The sequence below is a fragment of the Bos mutus genome, chromosome 8 (genome assembly GCF_027580195.1).
Source record: "Bos mutus isolate GX-2022 chromosome 8, NWIPB_WYAK_1.1, whole genome shotgun sequence".
Classification (NCBI taxonomy): domain Eukaryota; kingdom Metazoa; phylum Chordata; class Mammalia; order Artiodactyla; family Bovidae; genus Bos; species Bos mutus.
This window is the reverse complement of record NC_091624.1, coordinates 52400797-52419978: the sequence shown is the minus strand read 5'-3', so window position 1 is coordinate 52419978 and position 19182 is coordinate 52400797. Positions and strand designations below refer to the sequence as shown.

At 56.7% G+C, this 19182-nt stretch overlaps 1 protein-coding gene across 2 annotated transcripts in view; it reads right to left on the bottom strand.

Annotated features, from left to right (window-relative positions):
- Positions 1-291: 291 nt before the first annotated feature.
- TLN1 (talin 1) overlaps positions 292-19182 on the bottom strand; it is a 31754-nt gene continuing 12863 nt past the window's right edge. Inside the window, exons 18-58 of one of the 2 annotated variants that reach the window (XM_070375665.1) lie at positions 18984-19034; positions 18278-18445; positions 17787-18081; positions 17050-17216; positions 16085-16213; positions 15759-15875; positions 15544-15657; positions 15204-15338; positions 14911-15039; positions 14655-14757; positions 14299-14507; positions 13859-13978; positions 13456-13653; positions 13130-13269; positions 12847-12940; positions 12640-12729; positions 12400-12522; positions 11005-11148; positions 10372-10533; positions 9988-10128; positions 9720-9901; positions 9391-9523; positions 9121-9222; positions 8867-9037; positions 8634-8783; positions 8423-8524; positions 8218-8337; positions 7344-7490; positions 7047-7213; positions 6774-6957; positions 6558-6683; positions 6342-6458; positions 3079-3264; positions 2847-2954; positions 2249-2354; positions 1929-2053; positions 1701-1826; positions 1530-1592; positions 1238-1420; positions 961-1089; positions 292-849 (exon numbers count right to left, since the gene is read on the bottom strand). In XM_070375665.1, the coding sequence (XP_070231766.1) occupies positions 724-849; positions 961-1089; positions 1238-1420; positions 1530-1592; positions 1701-1826; positions 1929-2053; positions 2249-2354; positions 2847-2954; positions 3079-3264; positions 6342-6458; positions 6558-6683; positions 6774-6957; positions 7047-7213; positions 7344-7490; positions 8218-8337; positions 8423-8524; positions 8634-8783; positions 8867-9037; positions 9121-9222; positions 9391-9523; positions 9720-9901; positions 9988-10128; positions 10372-10533; positions 11005-11148; positions 12400-12522; positions 12640-12729; positions 12847-12940; positions 13130-13269; positions 13456-13653; positions 13859-13978; positions 14299-14507; positions 14655-14757; positions 14911-15039; positions 15204-15338; positions 15544-15657; positions 15759-15875; positions 16085-16213; positions 17050-17216; positions 17787-18081; positions 18278-18445; positions 18984-19034 (5682 nt within the window). In that variant the 3' untranslated portion in view covers positions 292-723. The remainder of the gene's footprint in view (positions 850-960; positions 1090-1237; positions 1421-1529; positions 1593-1700; positions 1827-1928; positions 2054-2248; positions 2355-2846; positions 2955-3078; positions 3265-6341; positions 6459-6557; positions 6684-6773; positions 6958-7046; positions 7214-7343; positions 7491-8217; positions 8338-8422; positions 8525-8633; positions 8784-8866; positions 9038-9120; positions 9223-9390; positions 9524-9719; positions 9902-9987; positions 10129-10371; positions 10534-11004; positions 11149-12399; positions 12523-12639; positions 12730-12846; positions 12941-13129; positions 13270-13455; positions 13654-13858; positions 13979-14298; positions 14508-14654; positions 14758-14910; positions 15040-15203; positions 15339-15543; positions 15658-15758; positions 15876-16084; positions 16214-17049; positions 17217-17786; positions 18082-18277; positions 18446-18983; positions 19035-19182) is intronic. The other variant, XM_005900774.3, reaches the window with a different exon arrangement.

Genomic DNA, 19182 nt, shown 5'->3' with positions numbered 1-19182 from the left:
GAACAGAGTGCGTCCCTGGCAGCCACAAAGAGCACTGGCAGCTGCTGTCCCAGGAACAGAAGAATGACACTTGGTGTGGCGTGGGCGCTGGCCCGAGAGGCAAGGGACAGCAGCGGCCTGACTGCTCAGGGACAGCTTCCTGACTAGGATGACTTAGGGCTCTGCATGTAGTGGGAGCAAGGGGCCTCGGGGCAGCCTTCTGAGCCCGTCAAGCTGGGCCACGGCACTCCATCCCATTCTCTTCCTGCCTGCCCTCGGGGCGGGTACCTCCTCATGAAGCCAGGCTGAGGCTGCAGGCAGAATCACCTTTATTGGAGCATGACCTGTTTGGGGCTTACACCCCTGGCCCCCACAGGTAGCTGGGGGTGGGGGGCGGAGAGTATAAAAAAGGATGAGTAGAGCGGAGGCTGTGGGGACTGGCTGGAAGCTGCTGGCAGGGTGGAGCGGGCTGGGGCCCTGGCAGGTTCAGACTGAGGTACAGCAGCGTTAATAATACTCTGGGAACGTTAATACTCTGGGGAGGGGCAGGCACTTAGGGGGCCCTAGGGCATGAAGGCACTTGGAGTCCGGGAAGGGCCAGGAAACGTGCGGCGGGACCAGGCCCGAGGCTTGGCAGGCACTTGGGGGTGCTGGGGTTGGGCAGGCTGGGCCCGACAGCCCAGGAGGCTTTGGTAGTGAGGCACAGTCTCTGGGCTGGGTCTGTGATACACACAAGCGGCTGCCCTAGTGCTCGTCTCGAAGCTCTGAAGGTAAGAATTTGTACTGCTGCTGCCGGATCTGCGCCAGCTTCTTCCGTGCCTCCTCCAGCTCTCGTTCCTTCCGAAGCATCTCTTCCTGGGCAGCAATGATCTGAGGGACAGAGATCAGGGACTCAGTCAGTGAATATGTGCATCAGGGTCTGGGGGAGTGGGAACCAGTGCAGGCATTGTGACTGCCCTGCTGACGTTCCTCAGAACTTACCTGGGCAATGCCCCCGACCATCTTCTCCTTCACCACCACGGTCTCATTCTCCTGTTCTTCAAAGGCTGCAGCCTTCTGGGCTGCCTTCACCAGGTTGTCTGAGGCTCGCTTCACTGCGTTGCCGGCAGCCTGGGCGGAGAGAGAGAGCAGTGTGAGGTGAGAACTCAGGAAGGTCCCAGCTGAGCAAGGCCCTCATCTCCCTCACAGAAAGCACGTCAGGGGTGACAGTTGAAACCAGCACAGCTCAAGACACATGAGATGGGCCAGGGGGCCTCACCTGAAGCCGCTTCATTGCCTCAGAGTCCTGGTCGGCCTTGACCTTGCAGGCTACGAGGAGCTGTGCTGTGGAGGCGGCGACCTGCTTGGCCGATGAGATGAGCTTCTCCTGGCTGGCGTGGCCTTGGACAGCTGCATTGGCTGCCTCACACAGGTTGTTGGTGGCCGCAGCCACCATCCGGGCCTGAAGCAGGGAGATTAGGTTAGAACGTGCCTCCTGCCCTGGTCCATCCCCTCTCCAGCCTCTCAAGTGCCTGAAGTGCAGAGGGGCCCAGGGAGAGTTGTACACTCACAGCAGAGATGAGGCCCTGGGACCACTGTCCATCATCCAGTGCGTTGGCTGGAATGGCGCCCACCTGTGGAGGAGGGCAGGAATCCGCTCAGACTTGTGCCCTCCTGAGAGCCTCCCAGAGGAGACCATCATGCCATGTGGAAGACAAAGCTGGTGGTATCCAAGTCCTTACCTTCCCCTGGGCCACCAGTTCCCTCTGTGCAGCTGAGGCAGCCTTCACCAGGGCGCTGGTGGCTGCTGCGATGGACTTGGCAGCTTCCAGTATCTGCTCCTCAAAGTTCAAGGACTCGTCCGCCTCCTGCAAAAAAGAGACAGAAGTGGCAGACAGAGATGCAGGGTAAGAGGAGGCTGAAGGTGCAGACACTCTGAGCGGAGCGGAGGAGAAGGGAGCAGGGCTGACCTTAGGTTTGGCCCGGGGCTTCAGCTGCTCCAGCTTCTTGGCTGCAGCCTCAATGGCAGCCGCGGCTCCCAGGAGTTCATTCTCAGCAATGACTGTGGGGTCCTCTGGGTCCACCCATTCTGTTCCTGGTGGACAAAGTGAGGTGGGAAGGGGCTAAGGCAGAGCAGGGAGATCAGGAGCACCGGGCAGTGTGCTTACTGTCACCAGGCCCTGGCATCTGTGAGGACTCTGCAGAGGCCATCTCTGAGCAGCCTCCCAGAAGCAGAGTCCTCCCCAGAACAAGGGTTTCCCTTCCCTCCCTGCCCTTGGTCACCCCTTACCCTTCATGGCCTCAGCAGCCTGGATGAGCTCAGTGACTGATCCAGCCACACGCTTTGAGTGCACCGTCAATTGCTGCTTCAATTCTGGGCTTGGCTTCTGCAGGGTCTGGGGAAGATGGGGGCAGAGGGGAGAGAGCATCAGATCTCAGCTTCTACCTTGACCCTTGAAACAGGGCAGACCCCACCCCCTCCTGCCACCCCCACTCTAGGCCGCTCCACACTGCAGCCTGAAACAGCACACAGCCTATCCAGGAGCACGCCAGACATCACACTGCATGCATGGTGAAGACAGTGGGGCTGTGTGTCACTCACCGGCTGACAAGGAGCCAGGAGAAGGATGAAATGAGAAGAAAGAAGAGATGAGGAGGTAGAGGAGGGGGAGGTCAGGCGGGAAGAGAGGAGACAAGAGAAAGAGGAGGAGGTGAGTGGGAGAACCAAAGATGCTAAAACTGATGGAGCCCCAGTGGAAGGGAGATGTGGAAACAAGGACACACTCGGGGAGTAGATGGTGGGGTCGGGAGGAGATCTGAACAGTGCAGGGCCTGAGGCCTGTGTATTCAGGGAGGCCGCTGTGAGGAGCAGACACCTCCCGCCTTACCAGCAGCACGTGGTCCAGCAGTTCCAGGTAGCCATTGGCACATTCCCGGCCAAAGTGTAGGGCTCGGAGCCGCACGTCTGGAGCCACTTCTGGGTGGTAGGCAGCTTCCTGTAGCACAGAGTACACATTAGCCTTAGGATCCCAAAGAGCTCCCAAGTCCCTGCAGGTCCTCCCCTACCACGTGCTGTCCTCAAGCTGCCTCACGCTTCTGCCTCACCGCCGGGATTTCTACCTTGCAAGCCCGGAGCATATCTGCAATAGCACGGCGACTCAGATTGGCTGTGGCAATGACATCCTCCTGGCGACAGGAGTTCCCAGCGGCAACGGCCTTGGCGGTTGCCATGGTGATACCCTTGGTCATGCGGATGAAATCTTCAGGGGTCGAGGTCTTGGCAGGTGGCTCTGGGGAGCAGAAGACCTGTTGGGGTAGAGCAAGAAGAAAACTCCACAGTGAGTGAGGCTGTGAGATGAAGCAGCACTTGTGTGACTGGTTCATTCCTCTGTGTACTCAGTCAACAGGCAGCCACCGAGTAGTTATTGTAGATCAGCGCTTGGAGACTTTCACACATTCACAGCTAACACAATAGAAGGCAGTTGGTCCTCATTTCTGACTAAAGTGATTGGGGAAAGTGTATTTGTTTGAAATTAAAGAAGTACCTTTCTGCTGGCTTTTCATTCCTAAAGAGAAGTCTTAATGTGGCGAGTGGCGAAGCTGGGTAAGGAGCTGGGTCTTAAGGGTACAGACAACAGGAGTGCACTGACATAAGTGGCAGAGCACAAATAACCAGGACGTCAAGTGTGAGAGAGTATTAAGAAATGTTCTAGAGCACAGGGATGGCACAGCAAAGGCTGTTGGGACCTTGGGTATCAGAACAAGGAACTCAGAATTTCACACAGTATGTAAAAGTCATAGAAATATTTTGCTGTATGTATTCACCCAACAAATTCAATCCCACTAAAGATCAGCTAGGTTGGAGACTACGTGAGGTGCTGGGGGTGCAGTGGGGAATAAGGTAGACAAGGTCCTGTTGTTCTCATGGAGCTTGCATTCTGGTTTTGGGTACAAATGATAATAGGTGAACGACCAGGGAAACTACACTGTGAAGGGGAAAAAAAAGAGGGTGCTGTGACGAGAAAGAAAAAGGAAGTTCTTTTTCAGAAAGGTGGTCAAGGAAGCCTTTGGCGGAAGGGATGTTTAAGCTAAAGCCTGAAGGATCAGAAGGGGCCAGATGTTCAAAAAACTGGTAAAGCACAAGAACAAGGGTCTGCAGTGGGCGGAGCTGAGAAGGCAGGGGCCTGGCCCCTGGCCGGGAGGAGAGAAGGGTGAGGAGAGACTGGGGAAGGCAGCAGGGGCCCTGGAGCCTGGAAGGCCCTGGGAAGGAGAGTGGACTTTACCACAGATGCCAGGGCAGTCACTGGAGGATTGTAAGCACTGAAGTGACATAACCTGATTTATATTTTTAAGAGATTATTCTGGGAATTGCCTGGTGGTCCAGAGGTTAGGACTCAGCACTTTCACTGCCATGGTCCTGGACTGAATCCCTAGTTGAGGAGCTAAGATCCCACAAGCTGCACGGTGAGGCGCCCCCCACCCCCCAAAAATTATCCTCTGTATAGAGAGGATTGACTGGGGAGAGGAGGTGAATGGAGAAGCAAGGGGTTTACATAGATGCTATCACATAAACACAGCTAAGGCCTGATGATGGTTTGGACAAGGTGCTGGTAGCAGAGATGGGAAATGAGAAAATGAGGTCTATTTGGAGGGACCACTAAAAGAACTGCTGATGAGCTCAGATGTGGGGAACAATGAGAGAAAGATGTTAAAACGGAGTTTCTGGCTTTAGGAACTGAGTTACTGAAAGGTACTGTTTAGCGATATGGGAAAGAGGAGGGAATGAATGATCAAGTTTGGTAAGTAGAAAGCAATTTCAATTTGAACACCTCTGAGGAGAAGTGAAAATAGAAAATGAGAAAGATAAATTTAGAAGTTAGAAAGATGGGGACTGCCCCAGTGGTCCATTGGTTAAGAATCTGCCTGCCAGTGGAACATGGGTTTGATCCCGGGTCTGGGAAGATCCCGCATGTGGTGGAGGAACTAAGCCTGTGCCACAACTACTGGGCATAACTGAAGCCCACGCGCCTAGAGCCGGTGCTCCACAAGAGAAGCCACTGCAATGAGCAGCCTGTGCACCACAAGGAAGGGCAGCCCCAGCTCACCACAACTAGAGAAAGCCCACGTGTAGCAGAGAAGACCCAGCGTAGCCAAAAAATAAGTTAAAAAAAAAAAAGATGAAAGTGACAAAGACTGAAGGCAAGGAGACCAGGTAGAAACCGGGCACAGCAGTCACAGTGAGGGAGAGTGCTGCCTGTGGGCTGGGAGAGAAGCAAGGAGAGGAAGAGACTGGAGGAGGGTGGGGCAGGACCTGGCGACGGCCTGCAGGCTGTGAGCGAGGCAGAGAAGTCACGGGCGACTGGGAGGGAGCCTGCTGGACCGGGAGGGCTGTGGCCATGCTTAGTGGGAAGCAGTGAGTCGGGAAAAGAGGCTGGTGGGGAGGCACTGTGTCTCGGTGCTAAGGTCAAATAGGAGGCTGAAAATGACTGAGCGCAGAACTGGAAGTCTACTTGTCAGAGAACAATGATGAGAGGGTTGAACCTGCCAAAGAGGAGTAAGAAGGCGATCGGTGCAGTTCCAGGAAGGCCTCTAAGATTTATCTGGTTGAAGGTGAGTGCAACTATAGAGGAGATGTGAGCGGCAACAGAAAAGCCAGTGTCACAAAGGCCAAAGGAAGAAAGGCTTTCAAAGAGAGGCTTGTTAGGGGGTCCACTGTTTTGGAAATGTCTGAAGAAGATGAAGGCTAAGAAGTGACCCCTGAATGTGGCAACTGAGAGGCCAGAGAAAGTTGGGGCGGGGGGACGAAGAGGGTAGTTGTCAAATGCCAAGGAGGAAACAGGCGAGGAAGGGAGACACAGCGCAGCATGCACAGGAAGTCTGGCAGCGGGAGGAGGCTGCGCGTCAGCGTCTTTGTGTGTGTGTGGGCAGCGCACGTACGCTCACAATCCACCCAGACCCCGCTCCCCAGCCCAGGCCCCGCTCCCCAGCCCAGGCCCCATTCTCCAGCCCAGGCCCCGTTCTCCAGCCCAGGCCCCGCTGCACCAGCCCAGGCCCCGTTCTCCAGCCCAGGCCCCGCTGCACCAGCCCAGGCCCGTTCTCCAGCCCAGGCCCCGCTGCACCAGCCCAGGCCCCGTTCTCCAGCCCAGGCCCTGCTGCACCAGCCCAGGCCCTGCTCCCCAGCCCAGGCCCTGCTGCACCAGCCCAGGCCCTGCTCCCCAGCCCAGGCCCCGCTCCCCAGCCCAGGCCCCGTTCTCCAGCCCAGGCCCCGTTCTCCAGCCCAGGCCCTGCTGCACCAGCCCAGGCCCTGCTGCACCAGCCCAGGCCCCGTTCTCCAGCCCAGGCCCTGCTCCCCAGCCCAGGCCCTGCTGCACAGGTGGGCTCACCGCCAGCTCCTGCCGAATATGCTCCGTTGTGGCCTCCAGGGCGCGCGTGCCTTTGGTGGCCTCATCCTCTACCGCTTTCACGGTCTTGAGCAGTGATGTCACATTGGTTACCATCACCTGCGGGCATCAGAGGAGGGAGGGCAGCATTGTTTTAAGGGGCAGGCATAGCACACTGGTCTACTCCCCGCCTGGGCAGCTGCTCTCTTTTCCTCCCACCTTGGCAGAGTTCTTGAGCTGCCACACAGCAGGGTCGTCGCCGACTTTGCCAGCCGCAGCCTTTGTGGCACTGATGAGGTCTCCCAGGGCCTTGGCCACATCTTTCACTGCATTGATCAGCACCACCTGTGTGCGAGAGCAGAGGCTCCGGTCTGTGGGAGGAAAGGGGGGAACAGGAAGTGGTTCTGGCCAGAGTGAGGCGTGTGGGGCGGATACCTGGGTCTCTGGGTCCTCAGCTCCCAGGCTGGCTGCACCCAGCTTGACCACATCGGCGAGGCGGGTGATGGTGGCCACAGAGGACTGGGCTGCCTGTGCCAGCTTCTCCTGGCTCCCAGCTGCATTCTGCACCAGGACCTTGGTGTCTTCCACCAGCACCTTGGCAGTCTTCAGAATGCCCTCTCTGGGGGACAGCCCAGCCCAGTCAGCTCTTCTCAGGCCTCCCCCAACCCCTCTGGCCCCACACCGCACAAGCCCCAGTTCCCTCCTCACCGGTGGTCAGCGAAGGTTTCGGCACCCTCACGGTTGAGTGTGCCGGCAGTGGCGAACATGATGGTGGTGTCCAGGTCGGCGATGATGCCGGACACAGCGCTGGCGGCTGTGATGCAGGCCTGGGTGCCACGATTCCCAGCCTGGAGCGCAGCCAGCACGTGGGAGACCTGAGGGAGGAGAGTCACGTGGTGACTGTGGCAGGGGCCCCGTGAGAGGATAGGTCCTGGGTCTGGGAGAAGGGACAGAGGAAAGGGCTGGGGAGCACAGCCCCCAGGCCATGGGGACGGGCTCAGTCACCTTCTCAGAGACTCTCCGGGCACACTCTATGAGCTCCTTCTTGGTGTAGGCATCACTAGGGCTACACTGCAGGGCGCCTGCCTTGGTGACCAGAGCTGCGCAGCCGTGCCCCAGCTCCTGAACCCGGTGCTTGATGTGGGCGCCTATCTGTGAGTAGATGAAACAGGGAGACGGATTTTACAAGAGGATTCAGGGATGTCCACTGCACTTGGAGGAGGTACTAAGGACCTAAAAAAGCTCGCGCTGAGGACTAAAGAGGTAGTGAGAAGTACTCTGCATAGACTTGTCCTGTTTCACAGCCTTTAGTCAGGAGGTCTCCTCCTACACATGGAAAATACTAGCCTGTGGGCACCAGCTGTGAGGACCGTGCTAATAAGCACAGCGAGGAGGAGGGGGAGAAGCCCTCATGCTGGGGTATCTGAAGCAGAGGCCATGGCTTACAGTTTGGCGTGTGTGGTTATGGAGGGGTTTGGGTTGGGGATTAGGTGTGTCATGCTAAGATCCAATTACTTGCTTTCTTGGAAAGGCAGGAGCTTAGGGAAGGAAGCGCTTCAGGGCTTTGCAACACGGAAGAACTAGGAAGGGAACAAAGGCTTGCGGCACAGTGGAGAAGCAGCCACAGGGAATCAGGGCCAACGGGGGAAATAGTGGCAGCCCAGGCAATCTCTAGACCCTGGGCTACTCCTTATCCCTGTGATGGAGGCTTTGATCCCACCCTTTATGGAGCCCTGATTACTCTTTCATGGAGCAGCCCTGAGGATGAGTTCCCCTTTTTATGAAAGACCCGAGTGGCCGAGGGTGGGACAGCCCCAGAGGCTGACATCATGGGACAAGGGGTAAGCCTTGGGTTTTCTGTCAGGGGCAGGGAAGTTACCTCTTCATTTTCAGCAGCCACAGCTGCAGGCTTGGCCTGGGAGGCAAGACGCCCATAGTCACTAGTCAGCTGGTTAGCGAGAGGGCCCAGCTCCTCAGGGCTGGTGTTTGACTTGGTTACCTGGTGACAGGAAGAAGTGAATTGATGTCCAAACTCAATGTCCAAACTCTTCAAGAGCAGCCCTCTTATACTCTCCCAAACTCACCATCTCCTGAACGGTGACAGCAATGGCCTTGGCTGTCCGCACCATGGTGGTCTGGTAATCCACGAAGGAACCCTCTGGTTCACCCATTGGTCCTTCATCTAGCTGAGGGGGGAGAATGGCAGAAGGGTAAGGACTGTGGGCTCAGGGACACTGGTCCACAGGCACCTCCGTCCACAGGCACCTCCATCCACAGGCTCCCCAAGACTCCAACCTGGTTGATGGCCTGGGTGATGGAGTCCACCATGCCACCGACGACCCCGGCAGCACTGGCTGCCTCGTTGAGGGTGGCTGTCAGGTCCTCTACGGCCTCTGTCATCATCTGCACAGCCTCCTCCAGGGCTTCCTGGGTGTGAGCTGCTTGCTGTGGGGCAGAGTGAGTGAGCTGGGGCAGGGAGCAGTGGTTCCTGCTTCTCTTACTATAGTAGCAGCCCCTTAGCTCAGTACCTTGGGGTTACCGCCAGCTTCCTTGGCTGTGTACAGCAGCTGCAGGGCAGACTCGGCCAAGGTTTTGGTCTGGTCCAGGAGCGCCATCTGCTGTGGGTGGCTCAGGGTTTTGGAGGCAGCACCCACGGCAGCCAGAGTGAGCGGCTCAAAGTACTGGGCCATCTGGGACACCTGCAGCAAGGGTTTAGGATGGGGGTCAGCCTGGCCAGGTACCCTGGTTCAGCCTACCCAAGCCCATGTGTCGCCCCAGGTACCTTGTGTCCCAGCTGGGAGGCTTCAGCCCGGGCAGCGCTGGCCAGCGGCTCAATAAGATGGGAGATTTCCTGCACCGCAGTGAGCATCTGGGTGTGCAAGGCCTGGGGAGGAAGTGGATTTTAGCCCTGACTGTGACCTGCACAGGACCCCACTCTTCCTTCCACACCCAAGTGACCCAGTACCCAGCACGTTCCATACCCTCCATGTGTCTATGAGCTCACTCCCAGATCCCCCACCTTCCTTAAGCCTGCCCCCCCTCCTCCCCTTACCTCCTGAGAGATCCCCTCACGGGGAGCGAGCTGCTGGCTGACCGCAGCAAGAGAAGCCTGGTCAAGGTCCCGCAGACAGCTGTTCAGAGCTGCGATGGCTGTCTCACACTCCAACTGCCCTGGGGCCTTGTCCCTGCAGACGTATCACAGGCTCCAACATCAAGTACACCTCTTGAGCACAAGGCTGGCCCACCTTTCCCTGTACCCCTGAATCTTGGACCACAGATGTCCTCCAACACTGGCCCATCTCACACCACAGTGCCCATCCCTCTGTTCTGTCAGAGGCGTGTGCATCCCCCAGCCACAAGGTTTTCCACCCTGCCCCCTACCTCATGCTTGTGATCAGCTTCTTGATGGAGTCTGAGACAGTACGGGAGTGGCCAGCCAGCACGGACCAGCGTGGTGGGTCCCGCGGATTGACCGCCAGGGCTCGGGCTGTCTGAATAAGGCCCCCAGCACTCTCCAACATTGTCTTAGCAGAGATCACAATGGGCTCCATGGCAGCCCGGCCCTGGGGAGAGGGGAGGTCGAGGGGTGAGTCTCAAGACTCCTGGAAAGATGAGGTGGCCGGCAGTTCATGCGTTCACCCTGCCTCACCTCAGGGCTGATCTGGGCAGGAACACTGGAGAACTCAGGGTTGGACGCAAAGGCGCTCAGATTGTCCACAGCCTCCAGCAAAGGGGCCGTTGCTGCTCGGCACTGGGCACGGTTCTCCTCTGTGAAGGCCCCATCCAGCGCCTGAAGTGGGAGTGACAAGGAGGAGCTCAGGATGGACTGTAGACAAAAGCAGGGAAGCCCAGGTCTCCCTCCTGAGCTCAAAGGGCATGGGGCGGGGCTAGTGGTGACCAGTGCGGACAGGCAAGACCTTGGGCTTAGGCAGGTGTGACTGGGTGAAGGCCTCAGGGAATGACGGGGTGCAGGGGTTGGGGGAGAGAAAACTGGACAGGTCAGGGAGAGGTTGAGAATTCCAACACTGGGAACCTTGATGGTCTTGACAAGGTTGGCCGTGCTGTTGGCCACCTCCTTGGCTGACTGTACGAACTGGCGCTTGGCAGTGGGATTGGCGGTTCGGGCAGAAGCCAGGCGGCAGCTATTACACAGTGCAGACGTGTGTTTGGCCACAATGGTGGCTGCAGAGAGCACCTGAGGAGACAGAGACGTGGAAGAGCCATGTGAGGGCAGGAGGGCCGTGTCTATACTGGGCAGCAGCCCCTTCAGCTTGGGGGATGGACTGCAATCCTTTGGAAGTCTCATTAGGAAAGACAGAGTCACCTGAAAGTCAAAATCTGGGAGACAGATACCCAAAGACGCGCAGGGTGGAGGAGAAAGGAAAATGAAAAGCCGACACACTAATGGAGAAATCGTTCACAGGCTCAGGAGGAGAGTGAACTCAAACCTCCATAGAGAAGTGGTGAGCCTGGCAGTAAATGAAGAAATGATGAGAAACACAGCCAGAGAAGACAATGACCCAGAGAAGCTGTGGGCAGGAGGTCAGCGCTGGGGCTCCACCCTCCTTCCCCACATGTCCTGCATCTCCTCCCGCCATGGGGGTGGCCTGTCCTGGCTCAGCAGCCTTTCCCAGGCTTGCTCACAGTGACTGTACTCCCAAGTTACCTGGGCCTGGGTGCAGCCAGGCTCCCCCAAACTCTGACAGGCCATCTGAATTGCCTGGTTTGCTCGGGCAAACTGTGTGGGCTCCACCAGCCCTTGTTGTCCAGCTTGGCTGTTGGGGTCAGACACGCCAACCAGATATGCAGCCTGTAGAGAGAGGAGTGGGGTGAGGAATAAGGAATATTCCTGAGGTAGGAATAGCCACAGTGGGGACAATGGGGAGCAGGGGTAGGTTCAGTGGCCAGGGTTCTACATGAGTGGAGATACATTAGCAAGCTGCGATTATACTATAAAAGAGGGAAAAACCTCTCCTGTTTTGTTAAATGTGTTCAAACATTTCAGAAGATTAAAAAATGAAAAAAAAAAAAAAAAGGAAGCAGCACAGTAAGCTTTTTATCAAAATTCAGTTCACCTGTTTACCTGTTTATGTGTTTGTATGTTGGGTCTTAGGTAAAAAGTACTGCTTATTCTAAGTGTTGGTAAAAAAAAAAGTTTGAAAGACACACACACACACACACAGCCTCTTTTAGAGACAGTTCTAATAAAACTGTGGGTGGAGTTAGGCTAATTAACACATAATGCCTCCAGGCTTCAGAGATTTGGAAAGAGGGAAGGGATGGTTGCCAAAAACTGTTTCTCTTGGAAGATCATCGTAAGGTTTGATTCTTACTTCACCCAACACATGGTAGCTTTGCATTTTCTTCTTCATGCTTTTCCAGAAATACGTCAAGCCATATAGAGCAGGACCCCCAACAGAACAGGGTACAGGGAGGCAGGGAGATTGAAGGACAGGCTGAGAGGATGAGCTCTCAAGTCAGTTTGTTTTAAGGATTCATATACAAAAGCAAAATACTCTGAGCCAATGGATCGTTTTATACTTCGTAATGTAGCAAAAGGCAAGGTTAGGTGGTGACCCAAGTAACGGGAAATTTAGCCCCTGGTACTATTCTAACAGTGTAATAATACGTGTGGACTTCCCTGGGCGTCCAGTGATTGAGACTTTGCACTTCCACTGCAGGGTGCACGAGTTCAATCCCTGATCGCGAAACTAAGAGCCAGCATGCCGTGTGGCTCGGCAAAAAAGAAAGTACTCATTATATGAAAATAACGTGCATATGCTAGGCAGGCAGAATACACCAGGCAAGCTGGGGCCAGATTCAGTGGTTGGACAGTGTAGTCCCTACTGAAAGCACCAGGGCTCAGCGGTGACAGTGATCAGAACTGTTGGTGTTCTATGCTTGCTGGCAAACACCTCTACTTTAGGTGGGGGAAAGATCCCCATTTTCCACACAGCTGGCTTTACAAGCGTAACTTTGTCTTCTGCGCATGTGTGTCAGGCTGCGAGGAGGACGGGTAGGGACAACAGGGGAGTTCCAGGGACTATCCCAGGAGGATAACCTGTGCAGCTGCCTCGGTGAAGCCGCAGAGGGCCTTGGAGGCTGTGGCGACAGCCTCCCCAAACTCCGGCAAGTTTCCGTTCTTGGCATTTTGGGAGATGCCGGTCATGGCCTCACCCAGCACCTGGGGAACAGAGGGTATCGGGAGAGTCAGATCTTGTTCTCAGAGGGAGAGGGCAGCCCCTGGCTGGCTCGTCTTCCAACCCTCTCCGGTCCTTGGGAGGGGACTGGGTACACCTACCTTTGAGTTTTCCATGACGCTGTCCAGACAGCCAAAGTAGGACATGTCATTGATGGGCTGGACTGGGTTCTCTAGGAGTTCCCGGACCGTCTGTCGGGTGGGGGAAGGGGCGGTTGGTGGTGAACTGAGATCCAAGACGCCCCCTCACTGCCCTTAGCCAAGAACGCTTTCCTCAACTTCAACCCCATTTAGCCTGCCAAGGCCCACCTCCAATTCCCGCAGGGCATTATCACACTCCTTCTGGCCTGGCGCCTGCTGGGTGCACATGCTGATGAGCTGGTTGATGCTGTCGGTCACTGCCCTGGAAGGAACGGGAAGTTGAGTGAATGAGTGCATAGGTCATCACTTCTGCATCCTGCTCACGTAGCAAGTAAGTCTCTAGCCATTTCTTTTTTGTCTGGAACAATTCCTGAGCCAGAGACTTCTTACGAAACGTCCCCTCCCCAGTCTGCTTAATATGCAAGGGCTTGGTTTCCCAGCTCCCACTTACCGGGCAGCTGCAGCCAGCTGACTCTTGAGGGTTGGGGCTGCAGGGTCTGTGGACAGGGCCTTGGCAGCGAGAAGAAGTTTGCTTGAAGACATGGAGATGCCCTTCAAGTTGGATACGACCTGGGCACGGTCCTCCTGGCTCTGTTGAGGGCAAGAAGGCCAATGCATTGTTGAATCTTTTCTTGTCTGTCTCTAAAAGGGATTCTCTGTCTCAGACACCCAAGTACAGCTAGAGACTGGGGAGGGGAGGGGGCAAGGAGCAGGTCAGGATTCCGTGGTCACAGAGATGCCCCTGACCCTTGAACCATACCCAGCTCCCCTTCCTACCGGAGCCTGGCCTGCCATCTCCACGCCGGCTTCCAGGAAGGTGCTGAAGTCTTGTCCAAATCGACCTGAGGCTCGGGCCAGGTCCTGAGGGGTTCCCCGAGAGGCCTGCACCAGCTCTGTGGCTGCCTGATTCAGCCCGGCAGCGGCTTCATTCAGCCGGCTCTGAGCCTCCTGAAAGGTCCCAGTGCTGGGGGGAAGCTGCAGGATCAGAGAGAGAGTCAGGAGCAAGGACGGGAGATGACCTGAGGGGAGGCCTGCTGAAGGAGCTCGGGGAGGTGGGCACAGGCCTGGGAAAGCGGTGAGGGGAGGGGGTGCATCTGGGGAGTTAGGGTGATGGAGAGGTCTACAGGTAGATACTTGGAGTCCTTTGTCCCCATGTCCCCTCACACCCCTGTCCTCCTACCGAGTCACTCAGGAGTCGCTTGCTGGCATCTCCCACTGCCCTCAGGGCATTGTCCACATCACGCTGGCCAGGCAGGCAGCTGACGCAACGGTTCAGGGCCTGGGTCACAGCTTTAGCCACCTGAGGTGGGAAAGGAGACAGGGGTTGCCAAAGCAGAAACTGGGAGATCCCCGCCTCCACCCATGGGAGCCTCTGAAAGTGAAAGCGGAAAGGGGGTGCTATAGCTGAACAGGCCAGAGTATCAAGTTAGAGTATCAAACTTCCCCAAATGTGGTGCTTGGCTAGGCCCAGGCCTCGCTTTCGCTGAGACTCTTCTACTCAGATGGAGAAGAAGGGTGGAATCCAGAGAGGAGCCACAGTGCTGATGAGACACCCCCTCGAGACAGCCTTCTGAGGGGGTCGGGGGAGAGGGAGGAAGCAGCCTCGGCCCAAAACCGAACCTGGGCAAGCCGCTGCTGGCTCTCAGGGTCCCCTGGATGGCCGGCTGCTTTCTTCGCCTCCTCGATGAGGCTGCTGGCCTTGTCCAGGACATCGCTGGCTGTGTCGAGCACAATGGCTTGCACTGCAGGATCTGATGTCAGGGCAGCTACGCCCCTAGCAGCTTGGGCCAGTGACCGCAGCCCACCTGCCACATCCCGAGCTGCAATGCCTGGGGAGACAATGAGAGAGAAAGGAGGGGAAAAGGTACCTTCACTGCCAAGCCCTGATGCTGGGGGCTTCCTGTGTCGCCCCACCCCTACAGCTCCCATTCCCCCTCCTTCTCCCCACAGGCCCCATCCTGGCCCTGCCCGTGTACCTGCGTAATTCTCATTGCCCTGGGCGACCTCCCCCAGCAGCTGGGCAATAGCGGAGCTCACGGCTTTGGTGCTGTTGCCCAGGTCCTGGGCACATTTCTCCATCTAGGGATGACAGGGAGACTCAGGACTCAGCCACAGGAGAAACAGGGAAGAGAGAGCTTGAGAAGCTACTGAGAGTCAGCAGGCAGTTTCAACAAATGTTCAGGGCAGCTCTGGGGCACAGGTGAGGAGACTTCAGATCTCACAAGTACTTACCGTCTCCCCAGGCAAGGGCTTCAGCTTGCCGTCTCGAGCAGCTGCCTTCACTTCCTGCAGGTCTCTCTCCAGATTCTGCACCACACTCAGAGCAGAATCCATTTCCAAAGGCCCACACGCTTCCTGAGCCTACAAACACACGGGGTGAAGGGGGAGAGTTTGAGGGATAAGTGGTACACAGGGTCTCACTCGTGGCTCAGGTTATAGTTATCCATTTTAGGATAGCCTGAACAGATTCTCCATCATCCCAGGATACCCCCTTCATCTTCCAAAAAAATAGCCAGCTCCCTTACCTTCTGGGCAGCAGTACGGAGTTCAGCCAATGCGGTGCCAAGGTTTTTAGCACACTGACTCAGCTGCATGGCCGATGCTTGGTCCTGAATTGTTGGCACAGAGGCCTTTGCGGCTGCCACCATCTTCCCACCTGGCTGTTGGGGAACAGGTGGGCAGATGAAGCACACCATATGTCCTCTAGGCTTGGGTACAGGGATGGATGAGGGTCAGGATGTGGTTAGCACTGGGGTTCAGTACAGGGAGAGAGAGACTACTGGCAGAAACTTAAACTGATGAGATCTAGAGGCCCTAAGAGGAGTGGTAAGGGTGTGGTCTGAGTGGTCAACGAGGGGGCCTTGCCTGCAGGAAGCTTTGGCTGGCAGCGATGAGGGCTAGCTGAGCACTGGGGCTGTCAGGCTGCGCTTGGCTCCCTCGGACGCCCTGCACCAGCAGTGGAATCTGCTCTGCCACAGCCTGTGGGTAAAAATGTCATGAGCACCACCTCCCCACAGGCTGCGGGAAAGTCCCCACCTCCCGTACCTCCTCCGGCCCCCATGTGCTTCCTGGCGTCTCACCTTGCAGCTCTGCACCAGCAGGGGCTGGGGGCCAGCAGAGGCCTTGGGAGTGGAGGTTGCATGTTGGGCTGCTGCGATAGTCTGTGTAGCCGAGGCTGCAGCCTGTTTGGCTGCATGCTTTAAGGACAGAACAGTAAGGACAAGGCTCAGACGTTCCTGTCCCCGTTCCTCGTCCCTGGCTTACCCTGCCCCTGCTATTCCCTGAGGAAGTAACTGCTGGCACTGAGGATGCCAGCATGCAGCAAGGACACCGAGCGTGCCCCCGCAGGTGCCTCCTGATTTCATTCCTCCCGCAGCACCTACACACGCCTGTTTCCCAGACTCACCTCAAGGCGCTGCACCAGCTTTTTCTTGATGGCGTTCTGTGCAGCGGCATTGGTTGCCATGCGGAGACCCTCTGCTGCCTCCCGCAGCCGCTGCTGTTGCTCCTCACTGTCAGGATTGGCGGCTGCTCCCTGAGAGGTGGCGAGAGAGACAGTGACCACCCAGAATCCCTGTGGATCCTAAGTAAGCGTTTCTCTGATGTCTCCATACTCACACTTCTTTTCTTAAAGTCACTTCTAACCACCCCTGCTGAAAGGTAATCATGGTTGAGACAAGCTCCCTCACGTGGGCAAATGGGGAGTCGTGCGGGCCCTGGCTTCCTTCTGGGATGCTGAAAGCCCTTCCTTAGGCAGGACTGTTTCTGCTTCCCCTCCGGGGAAGTGGCCTTATTTCTTCCCCACTGCCCACAAAATGCGACCAGCAAAGGGGAGTGAGCAGGGCTCTTGGGGACAAGGAGGACACGGTTTAGAGCAGGGATCTCAGAACACCAGAGCAGGGGCCCTGGTTACTCTGCAAAGTGAAGAGCCCAGTGTCCAGGGACCCAGGAATCTTTTGGCTTCTTCCTGCTGTCTTCTACACTTGGTGTTTCTGTGTCCCACTGCCTGGTCCTTCTCTGTGCTGATAGCAACAGATCCCCTGGGACTGAATGCCCATGTGCAAGCATTGAGGGAGCAGGCAAGCGGCAGCCGCACAGTAGGGAACAGTGGGAACCACAGACCCTGGACTTAGAGGAAGCAGAGGGGCATGGTCTCCTGTCTGTCAGCAAGAACTCTGCGAGTCACACTGGCTGAAAGCCTGGCGCCATCCGCTCACTGCCAAGGGGCGCATCTACTTCCTCAGTGCTCCTGTATTTGTTCTCTTGTATCTTCTGCTTTTCCCAGGTTGCTCCCATAAATGAGGGTGATTATCTGGACCCTTCTACTTCCCACAGGGCCCAGTCTGGGGGTCTGCACAGAAGGCTCCCTACCTTGGCAGCCTCCACCATCTTGGCTGTGGCATCGGCCAGGATCTTGGCGGCACTTAACAGCTTGCGGGAATTCTCCAGATCACTCTCCCCTTCGGCATCAGCCTTGATGGCGTTCACCAGGTCAGAGGTGGCTTGGGCGAGGATGCGGGCCTGTCGCACCATCTCACCTGAGAGCATAGGCACAGTCAGCAAACAGAGCCAGAGTTGCTGAGAGGGTGTGAGGGTGGGGAGAGAGATGAAGACAAGGTAGATAAGGCTTTTAGGGGCAGCAAGCAGATGCAAAAGTTCTTGAATTGATTTCCCTGAAGTTACTGTTTTCTCGGTTCAGGATCTTGGAAAGGGACAGATCTCTTGGTGGGTTTTGATGGGGGCAGAGGTGACAGGGGTGGGGTGACAGTGGGGAAGACAGTCTCCAATGAGTATTTTCCACACTCTTAAGTGGAAGAGGCTCTTTGTGAAGGGTTTTGGGAGTGACAGAGTGGAGGCGGGACAGCTCTCTCTTAATAATGCCACTTTCCATCTATTTTTGTGTATACTTTGGTATGATCTTTAACTGCACCAAGGAAGGCAGGGCAGTGATTCTATTCTTGCCTAACAAATAGGGAACTGGAGATTTCAGAGACTGAACACCCAGCCCCGTGCTGAGTCCTCAGTGGGGTGGTGGCAGGTCTGCAAGGAAGAGTCCAGCAGGCTCAGAGAACCTCACTGGGGTTGTCTTCCCAAGGGGGTGTCCTTACCAGCATCACCCATGGAGCTGAAGATGTTCTCGGTGACAGTGAGGATGGTGTCAGTGGCCTGGTCGTAGCGGCCAGCAGGCCCAGCCCCTGTGGCATGGGCCCTCACGTGCTGCAGCAGCTCATTCAGGGCCTGGGTGACAGCTGTGGCCGCAGCACCTACCCCCCGTAACAGCTGGGCATCCTCTGTGGCGGCCTGGGAAGCGGACACACAGCCCTCCACAGCCTTGGCCACTAGTCGCCCAGCCTCTACCAGCTGTTCTTGGCAGACTGGGGAGCTGATAGTAGGAGCCACCACCTGTGGGAAAAGTGAGTGTCAGAGGCGTAGGCGAGGGGAAGGAGTCGTGAGGTGTGGTGTCTGTGGTTCTGTGCTGTTCACAATAGTGATTAGGTTGGACAATGAAGCCTTGGGGGCCAGAGAGATTAGATGAGAGGCTCTTGTGTGCGTGGAAGCATCAGCTCTTGGCGCAGGCTGGCGCACCTTTGGGGCTCACCTTGGTACAGGCCACCAGCTGGGAGGTGGACAGGGCACACTGTGTTGCCGCAGCGATGACCTGGGTCTGAAGCCCTGAGTCCTCTGTTCGCTGGGCCACACTCTTGGCCTTGAGGACCAGGGCAGCTGCAGCGCTTGCCACGGCCTTGGCTAGCTGCATGAGCACGTCCTGTGAGAAACCAGCGGTCAGCGTGGCCTGAGATCCAGCTTGGGGTCCAAGGGCCCTTCTCAGAGGCGTAAGCTGTTTCATTAGTCCCATTGCCTCCAATCACAGAACAGTGTGCAGAAGCAACCAGAACCTACCCAAGCCCCTGCCTCGAGCATCAAGTAGGACAGAACCCCCACCAAGGAACAAACCCACACCGAGAGAAACAGTGTACACCGAAGGGAGGCGGATACACCCGGACGGCGATGGGGAGGGAGGGCAGGCGGGCAGTGCCGTTACAACAGGATGGCAGGGGGGGTCTCTCCCACCCCCAGCATTTTTCTCTATTTCTTCTCCGTCTTTGGTTGGAAGCAGTCACCCTGGAGTCTCAGGAGCAAGTCCCTGCATGACCCTCTGGATCCCATTTCCTCAGGTCCTGCCTGTGCCACGCCTCCCCAGCTCCCGTCGTGCTCTGCTCCCCAGAGGCCAGGGCAGGGGGCAGAGCGAGTGTATGCGGCTCAGAGAGGACAAAGCTGGGAAGGCCCAGGCCAGAGGCCATTACCGTGGGGGGATCGGGGGGAGATGGAAACCCAGCCCCGCTGGGTGCACAGATCTGCATGGGAAATCCAGGATGACAAGTCAGCTGAGGAAACTAGCATGGGGTGGGGAGGGGGCAGCATCCTCTGGGTATGTGGTTAAAGGACTAGAAGTGGGGTCAAGAGGCCCTCAAGTTGGGGTGAGGGCTACATATGGGGAGGCCT